Source organism: Lolium rigidum, chromosome 3 (genome assembly GCF_022539505.1).
Source record: "Lolium rigidum isolate FL_2022 chromosome 3, APGP_CSIRO_Lrig_0.1, whole genome shotgun sequence".
NCBI lineage: Eukaryota > Viridiplantae > Streptophyta > Magnoliopsida > Poales > Poaceae > Lolium > Lolium rigidum.
The window spans coordinates 198,257,070-198,266,903 of record NC_061510.1 but is presented as its reverse complement, the minus strand read 5'-3'; the positions used below and the strand labels follow the sequence as shown (position 1 = coordinate 198,266,903).

Here is a 9,834-nt window from a genome sequence, read left to right as displayed (position 1 = left end):
TTAGTTGGAGGAGAGAGAGGAGAGAGAAGGAGAGTGGGCTCTTATGCAAGAGCCAACTCTAAGACGTGCTTCCTAAGTCACTTTGTGAGAGTGAAAGATGGGCCACACATTGATTAAGTACTACATTTTTATAGCTCACTATTGTATATGTTGGCTTTATGGAATTGCTCTTATATACTTATCTTTGGTGTCTTTGAAAAGCCACAAACAATGCTCTGTTTGGTAGGAAGTTATGCAGGCCTAATCACTAATCAAGTACATGCAGCAGTCAAAGCTACGTAGTACTATTCTAGGTGCCAGCTCGGAAGAAACAACCTGGATCGAAGATAAATGCCTATTGAGCTACTACCATCGCGTCAACACAGTTACAACAGGCTGCGGGCCGGGCTGGCTGTGGCTCGGAGGTGGGTTGGGTTCAAATTGGCGCGACCTTTCACGTGAACCCTAGCAGCCGCGCAGTCAAAAAGACCATCCCTGCCGCAGCCTGCCACCACACCCACACCACACGCCACCTGCCCTTCCACGCCTGCCTGAGGCGGAGTAACAAATAAATAAAGGGAGAAGGGAAAGCTGAGAAACTTAATCCGACCTCTCTTCTAGGGAGGCTACGTACCTGCCAGTGCCAGCCAAAAGGGTACACCCGGTGACTTGTGGCCCCTCCGTCCCCAGTCCATAGAGTGGCCTACATGTCAGAGTGCAGACTTGGTTCGTAACGCGTGGCAATCAGACGGCAGTCCTTCCTTTGTCGAGAAGAATCACGAGGGAGGCCGGCCGGAACGCCCTCCCAGTCCCACTCCCAGTCCCACTCCCAACCCAAAACCCCCGGCCCGCCCGCAAACCCCCATCCCCCATCCCCCATCTCCCCCAAAATGGCCGGCCGCTCGGCGCCGCCGCGTCGCCGCCGCAACCGAGGCTGGAGCGGCCCCTCCAAGTCCTCCCGTAGGCCGCCGCAATCCCCCTCCACGCCCCCTTCCTCCGAGCCGCCCCTCGCCCAGAAGCCGCCCCTCGCCCCGGGCACCGAGGTCGAGGTCCGCGTCGACGACGACGGCTTCCACGGCTCCTGGTTCGAGGCCGTCGTCGACGGTTTCCTCCCCGCGCGCGGCCGCGGATACCGCCCCCGCTACTCCGTCACCTACACCCACCTCCTCTCCGACGACTCCGGGGGCACCCTCGTCGAGCCCTTCGCCCCCACCCACATCCGCCCCCGCCCCCCGCCGCCGCCCTCCAACCCTCTCCGCCTCCACGACATCGTTGAGGCCTTCCACAACGACGGATGGTGGTCCGGAATCCTCTTCGCCACCCACCCTCTAACCGCCGCCTTCCCCATCACCCGCGAGGTCATCACCTTCCAAGATCCCCGCCACGTCCGCCCCCGCCGCGACTACGTCGACGGCCACTGGCTTCCCTCGCGGGCCGCGGTCTCCGTCAAGCCCAAGCGGGCGGTGAAGCTTTACGACGTCGGGGACAAGGTCGAGGTCGTCAGGGACAGGGAGGTGTACGGCTATTCCTGGTTCCCAGCAACCGTCGCCAAGGTCATCGATGGCCTCAGCTACATCGTCGAGTACACTGATCTGGAGGGAGACGACGGTGGGGGAAAGCCCATGGAGTACCTGCATTGCCTATTCATCAGACCAGATGTGGAGCACTCTCCGCGGGAGAGCGAGTTCCAGCTCCGCCCTGGTGCCGCTGTCGAGGTATACTGTGACGGGGCCTGGTCACCAGGGATCGTCAACAAGGCAATTGCCGAGGGGGAGTATGAGGTTCGCGTAGATGGAAAGGACCAAGAGCTGCTGCTCAACAAGGTGCCAGAGTTGCTCAAGCCGCAATACAAGTGGGATGGAAAGCATTGGAGGATTGTAAGTCCCAAGGTAAATACATACACACTTACTTATATTTGATGTTCCTTTTGTTATCTATTTTACCATTGGATGGATGTATTTCAATTTACATGACCCATTCTAGAAAATTCTTTACTTATGCAGAGACAAGGTAACAGGCGTCAGTCTGTATCAGGAAAGCGTCCATGCTCACCTCTTAAGGTGGCATCCGGTGATGATGAACATAGCAATCATGCTCAATCTTCAGCCACAAAAAGGTCAAGGAAAGAACTGTCGCCAAAAAACCTTCAAGAGTTAACTCAAGGTCCTGAACATGCATTGGAGTCTGACATGGACACTACTGTATCTGCATTACGCAAGTTACTAGCAAGCAGTTATTCTCCCAAATCCTGCTCTCCGAGCTCTGGAAAAAATAACTTTCAAGTTCTTTCAAAAAGGATAGTGAGTTCTTGTGCAGCGCCTATAAAGGGGCTTGGGCTTCTTGATGCTTCCCCAGAACATCCAACCCCGCAGAATGAATCAAGAGCACATGGTATTGTGGAAGTTGTTATTCAAGAAATCCCGCTTGACAGGATGCATTCAGATGGTCAGTTTAGTACACCTGACGGTGGAACAAGTGCTGATGAAACCCACGCTATGGTTTTGAGTGCAGGATTAAGAAAACAGAAAATGGATTCATCTTGTGTAGATAATGCTGTTGAGGAACCACTGGACAGCCCACTCTTTGTCCAGCCACTCCAGGTAGGGAAATGTACTGTCAAGCATAAAGGTGGGGAAGTGCATCCTATTCGAGCACTTCAGGGAAACAGCAACACATTTGATAATGTGAGGTTCTGTCATCTTGTTTTGTTGTTGAAGTAACGTATACATGCAATGCATCTATAGTTATTGATCATGTCGATCTTTCTCATGTGCAGATTCAGTTGAAGGGTAATGACAATAGCTCTGGTAGGGACATTGTTTGTGCTTTGACTGCTTCTACGTGCGGCACACCTTCACCGCTGGATAAACATATGAGAGCGTCTGATGCAGTATGTCTTGTTACTGTTTATGTTAAACTCTTCAGTTATATTATCCATATGCATTTGCATTACCTGTTCTGTCTGTCAATCTGTTTGCAGGTGTCAAGAGGGACTGATAATGCCTCAACCACAAAGGTTTTTGCCTCTAAGAAATGTAAGTAGTTCGTCTTCACAGTGATACATCAACAAGATGGTTTACCAAAGTCTAAATATTGCTGTGTAATCTGCAGCAGCTGAAAAGAAGAGAGGTATAAAGAAAGTGCCAGGGAGACAGAAAGAATGCTCCGTGGAGGTAAGAATGTTCTGTGTTCATGAGATAATTCTGTTCTTTGGTGGCTTTCTCACCTGGGTAATTTGTTCAGAGACAAGTGGAGAAGAGAGGACCTCATACTTGCCAGCAGCTCAATGGAAATTTGGAGGAAGAAGTGAACGTGAATGAAGTAACAAATCAAGAACTGTTTCCTTTAGTACCTCCAGGCTTCAAAGCAATCTGTAATGGACAAGGTATGTTCTGTGTAGACTACCTGTGGTAGAAACCTGCATTAGTTGTATGCTGTGTTTCACTGTAGCAGTTTATTGATGCCAGGTTTTCTTGATGGGGGAAAAGTGGACAAGAGACCAATTCAACTACAGATCCAGAATGCTGGGAGTTCACAGAGCACCATGGACAACACAATACTAAGGAGCTGCTCAGTTGTCGGGACTTCTCTGCACTCAACATTTCCTTCATGTCATATCTCTGGTGAGTGTGCTCCATTTGTAAAGACCTCGCCCATATGGGGTCAAATTGAACCACTGGAAGTGTTTCAGAAGGTACCACAGGAACCCCATTTCCTCCCACTTCAGCAATTTGTGCCAGAACTGCGTGAAGGAATGGCTATAGGTCTAATGGTGACTTATGCCAGCTTAGTTGAAAGTGTGAAGAAATCATGCATAAAAGACGACATGGATTTGTTTCAAAGGAAGATGGGTGCACTTGCCCATTTAGCAGAAAATGGATTTGATGTTAAGTCTTTGCAGCATAGCCTGAGCAAACTGGTCCAGATCAAATTGGAGCACACTCAACATCTTGGAGACCTGGGCAAGTTGAAAGAATTGCTTCCGGGGAAGGAGTCTGCCGTGTCCCAGAAGTGCGCACTACTTGATGAAAAGGAAGGAACAATATTTGAGCTTGAGCAGAGACTTGAGTACCTTCGTGGGGAAGCAGAGCAGATTGCAAGGGAGACAAGAGATGAAGATGCAGAACTGTGTAGGCTGAAAGTGGATGTTAACATGGCTCAGGAAGTATGTGGTGGCGATGAAATGCAGTTTCGCAGCACCCTAGCTGAGCTCCGTTCAAGGCTGAAGCTCTCCGACTGATATGAGCTCCGCTCACAGCACCATAACTTTATGTTGTCGTAACTCGTGTTCCAGGGCGTTAGGCAAAGATTATCTAGAATTAGGACCTGATGAATGACATGCAGCCGGCGGTCAATTGCAAAACTTGCTGTTGCTTTATGTATTTTCTGATGCCTCCTTTTTCTTAGATTGCGTGATGCGTTTTGGGGGGCCAAAAATATGATGTGTTTCAATTGGTGATGTAACCAGATCCTGGCACAGCTTAGGCCTTTAGCAGGTGGTTCAGTAAAGTTGCATTTGCAGCGGATGCAGGTGCTTATCCTTGACGCGTAGAGTAAGCCTAGGAAGGCATATGTTTGTTTTGCTTTGAATCATGAAAAATAGCGTCTTCTGTCATGGGCTTTTGGCCGCATTCCTTGTGTGGATGTATACCAACAAATTATGCTGATGTAGCAATCTTGTAGACTTCTCCGTCTGTACCTATCCTGTGATGAATAATTTACTCCTCGCAGCAGCAGGTCCAGTTAGAACAGACATAGTGAACACATCAACAGCATTGAGCCAGCCGGCCGGCACATCCATCTGCCGAGGAGAGCACAGATGCTTCCGTCTTCTCGCCCGGCTGCGGCGTTCACGCAGCCGCAGCTGAAGCAGCTCAGGGCACAGTGCCTCGTCTTTGTCGCCTTCAGGTACCACGACCCAACTCTTTCAATTCTTGGATGTTTGCATAATCGTGGGGTTTTTTTCTTTCCGCTTGTGTAGGAACCAGCTGCAGCCCAGGAAGGTGCACATCGAGATTGCGCTCGGTGGATGCGCTCCTGCAGCACAAGGTGAGAGCGAGATTCGAGCGGAGGAAGTAGCCGGCGAGACGAGCTCCCGTTCTCAAGCCTCGTCCTCTGCTGCACGGTTACCCCTGCTGCCCATATCCTCGCTGCGGCTGTCGTCGACGCCGGAGAGTCACCACCACAACAGCGACGACCCTACAGAACATGATGAGTAGTCGTGTCTGGTTTTTATCCTCTAAATAACTAGACAATTTGCCAAGAATCATCTTTTCGATTTAGCCATGTCTCAGGAGCCCTCGTGTCTGTTTTCAAAAAGGAATTGCTTTATCATACAGTAGTATATATATATATATTAGTAGAATGCCCGTGCTTCGCCACGGCCCTTTAACGTAGTGTCAAATGCATAAACGTGTAAATAATGCATGCAAATATTAAAGTATATAAAATAAATATATAATACTTAAAATATTTAAAGATCCACTTCGCACAATTCATTTTGTAGAAGAGAAATAACTGAATACACTATTTATTAAAGCTATGGTCTGTTGACGCGTCTAAGGTATTCTCGCACGATCTCAGGAATGTTGTCTTCAACTTCATTTGCCAGATACTTGAGTATGTGTATCAAAAAAAATTTCCTTAGCTCGTAACCATCCTGCACAATTGGTATATCATGTTAACATGAAGTTTTCTTCCCACAAAAAAATATAAGATTGTGAATATAGAGTACTCACGCTGCAAACTTAAGATCGCAACGGCTCCTCTAATTTTAATCATGATTGCACATGCGAATTTCAAAATTCATGTGTATGTAAATATAGTTCTACAATAATGCAAAACTTAAGATCCCACTTTTGTTTAATTATGCTTGCTAAAATTCCAAAAATAATACAGAACCCCCCCCCCTCCCCCACACACACAACACCCAATAAGAGAAATTACAACACAATTCCATACTTTTACATAATACCATGCATAACAAGTGTTGAATTCCATCGAGTCCTTCTCTACCGTTGATTTATACGAGCTCAATGATCGCCATGGCAAGGATGTAGAAGACCCTCCATTTTCGCCCGCTGGCCGGGAGGGAGAAGATGAGATGGCACCCGCCCAAACCAGACCTTGAAGTGGATGCATGACGTCCAATTGAGTCAGCACCGGACGTCACATCGCCCGGAATGTCGTGTACTCATATGCATAGAAAGCAAATGAGCAATTACTTCTTTGTTACTTGTGAAAATATACTCTCAGCTCTCAAACTTTAGTGTCTTCCAGCCTATCTATATGCTTTGCTTGCAGCAAATGACATGAGCTTTCCTTATAACTCGTCCAGTCTGTCCACTCACCCTCTCCTCTCTCCCTCCCATGGGATGTTGTGTGTATCATGCACAGTGCCCACCGTTAGTAAAAAACCAAAGTAGCATGTACATTGTTCAATTCTAATATTGGATGAGCTCTCAAATACTCTATCTGTCTATAGAAAGATGTCTCAACTTTGGATATATTTGGATGTATCTAAATACTAAAATAGGTCTAGATACATTTAAATTTTAACAAAGTTGAGACATCCATTTATAGACGGAGGGAGTAGTATATTTTAGTCACACCATTCCAATTTGATATAAGAATCTACTAATAGCTATCGAGGATCACACATGTGCAATCTAAAACCAAAGGCTTATTGCTGAAGAAGCTTGCATACACTTCCGTACGGAATTATGTACTGCTTTATTTGTAGGTTCACCGCCTCCAGCAAGGGTTCCACATTTACCTGGCAAGAGATTTTTTTGGTTCGTGTCACATTAGCTCCTTGCAAGCTGGCACCACCAAAAGTTCATTATCTGCAAATAATACGAATAAATTAAATCATAAATGGTTGAACGGATTTCTTCATACTTATGGCTTGATTAACACATACACAATCACTAATGTGTGAAAAGCACATCAAACAAAAATTCATGTCTAATAGTAGTATTTTGTTTAAAAGATGTACGTTCTACCACAACGACAATGACATATGCAGTGTCCGAGTTAAATCTTGTAGAATCTCATCTTGAAAATATGTCAAACGAGGTCATTTGTATTTAAAATACGTTTACCAAGTAAAACTTCACATTTACATTACTTGCAAACGTATATGGCTCAAAAGTTGACTTCCTACAGCCAAGAAACATTTTCTTTAACTAAACTTTAATTATTTGTTATCTACACACCCATGGTTGTTACGAAACAATTTGCACATATAAAATCAATAAATATTGGTTAAAGAGTCATAAAGTATACTTCACATAAGACAAACGCAACACCACCGTGGTTTTCATGTAATTTTACTTCCAAAAATATTTGGGTAAGTAGATAGTGCATATAATATACACACCTTGATCTTTAGTATGGAGGTAACAAACACATAGTAGCATTGATACAACTATATTATAAGTCAGTACGACTAAGAAATTCAATATATCAAATTTTGCATGAGACTAATTCCTTCTCTAAAAGAATACACAAGCATGCCCTAGCGTTGAGGCACGAGGCATGCGCCATGGTAGAGGATGGAGATGAGCTCCACGCTCGGGTTCCTCATCCGGCACACCAGCACACGCCCCCGCCATTATCGGGGCTGGTTACCTCTTTTTTCCTTTTCCATGTTTGCATATCGATTGAGGATATTTTGGTCCAACATAAGCAAACCAGCGGTATGGACTAACATAATGGACGGTAGTGGAAAATAAGGAAACAAATTTATACCTAGAGGCAAACAAGGAAAAATATATTTTCCAGTGTCAAATAGAGAAGCGAAATTTAAGGTAGTGTCAAATAAGGAATTCTCTCTTGCTCATGTTGTTCCATCATCGGTGCCATCTCTCTAGTAGTCGGGACCATTTGGTGGAGCCAATCCCACAATGGTGGCATGTCGGCGCATTGTTCGTATCGGTGGTGGTGTCATCCCTATAGTCGGTGACATGATCGATCAACAACGCCGTACCTACCATCGCATGCGTCATCGGCAACATCGGTGACCCCCTCTGTACTGTCCGCGGGGTGGTGCGGTGGAGTAGAAGCGGAGTGGGAAGTGCGACAGAGTGGTCGAGCTAGTAGACATAAAGGTAAGGAAACCTAGTGTAACCTGTAGTATGTGCTTTAACATAATTTATATTTTATTAGCAAAAAAACATAATTTATATTTCTACCCCGTAAAAAATATACAAATATATTTTACACTGTTCAACAAAAAAAAGCGAGCCAAAGCTAGCTAGCTAAGCAACTTGATGGATGGAAGAATTTGGTTCATGCATTCGTATGTGGTAATGTGCTGCTGACCTGCTGAGCGTGCATGCTCGGTGGCCTATAGATGTGGAGTGAACACGCTAGACGCGGGCAAGAGTTGGCAGAGAAGAAAAAGGGAGATCGCGAGATAACGTCGATAAAAGGTTGGCCCTGATCGGTTAGCGAATTTAAAGGTTTCCTCCAATTTAGACAGAGGACTGGTCGTCAAGGTGTTGTTAGCTACAGGTCCAAAAAAAAGTGTTATTAGCGATTTTTTCTTTTTGAAACCGTACACCCGTAGGCATACGCTACTTGTATTTACACGAGTAGGAAAACAGTACAGACAACTTTAACAGCAGACGTACAAATACGATAATACAGGAAGGATACAAGCCGAAGAGCTGACTCCGCCTTGCACTACAGAAGACCCCAAACAAGGAAAAGCTCTGCCGTCCTTGATCTTCTCTGCTTCCAATGCCGCTCCGTCGCGTCGATGCCAGCCACCATCGCCGCGGGTTAGAAAAAACGCAAAGGAGCGGCGCACCTGGAGATGAAGGAACCCCTTGCACAATGGCTTTAGTGAGCCGCAGAAGCCACCGGCTCCGTAGAACCGGATCTGATCCCCAATCTTCTATCGGCCGGAGGCGACGACCATATCGGCCGTGTTCCCCGAGCTCCTTCACCCCCGGGCCTGGGGACGACGCCACAGCGCCTTGCCGGAGTCGGCCAGGCCCCTCCGCCACGAGCCAAACCCCAAGCCAGCCGTAGACTCCATCCATCCCAAGCGGGGATCCGGCAGCACCGCACCAAGCCGCGCATCCGGGCGAACCCCGCCGCAAAAGACACCGAGCCCTCACACGATCCCCGCTGCCGCACCGGAGCACACCCCCAGAGCCAGGGAGGAGCGAAGAGGACCACACACCCACAAGCTTCTCGCCGGAGATAAGATCTCCCGCGAAACGCGGTCGAAGCCGAGGCGACTTATTTCCGACGCGGCGCCGTCGCTGACGCTTCAACGGCGTCACCTGGAACCTATCTACACGCCCACGGATCCCCGGAGCTCCCCCACCTCACGAGGCTAGAACAGCCATCGGAGGCGGGGAGGGGCGGCGAGGTCGCCGGCGGAAGAACCAAACTCGGTTTCGCCTCCTGGTCGCCTCTCTCGCACTGTATCGAGACTTCGAGAGAGCCCAGTGTTGTTAGCGATTTTGTTGGGACTGGATAAGTACGTCCTCATTTTATCTCATTTTATCTACTCTGGCCACTATTAGTTGCGTTTTTTGTGTGACGTGGGGGGTATTATTGTCCATCCTGAAAATGTGACACCAGTCATTCACCAGTTTGCTCTTAATAGTAGAGATATAAGATGTGCTGCAAACTCAGCTGCTTTCTGAATCCAACTTGACATCTATAGTGGCAATTAGCAGCATGTCTCGAGCCAATATCAACTGCAAGGTTGCGAGATGGGCAGCTAGTTCACGTACAAACTGAGAAATTCCAGTCACAAAACAGATACCAAGCCGCAGTAACACCGTAATAACACCCAATGCCCTAGTAATTAAGATACACCGAACCTTTAATTAA

At 47.2% G+C, this 9,834-nt stretch overlaps 1 protein-coding gene across 1 annotated transcript; it reads left to right on the top strand.

Annotated features, from left to right (window-relative positions):
- The first annotated feature begins 869 nt into the window (after positions 1-869).
- LOC124695962 (DUF724 domain-containing protein 6-like) lies at positions 870-4,698 on the top strand. The gene is made up of 7 exons (XM_047228759.1): positions 870-1,868; positions 1,983-2,663; positions 2,756-2,869; positions 2,960-3,014; positions 3,094-3,152; positions 3,223-3,364; positions 3,447-4,698. Exons 1-7 carry the CDS (start codon positions 870-872, stop codon positions 4,217-4,219), a joined length of 2,823 nt encoding a protein of 940 aa, XP_047084715.1. The 3' UTR covers positions 4,220-4,698.
- The last annotated feature ends 5,136 nt before the right edge of the window (positions 4,699-9,834 follow it).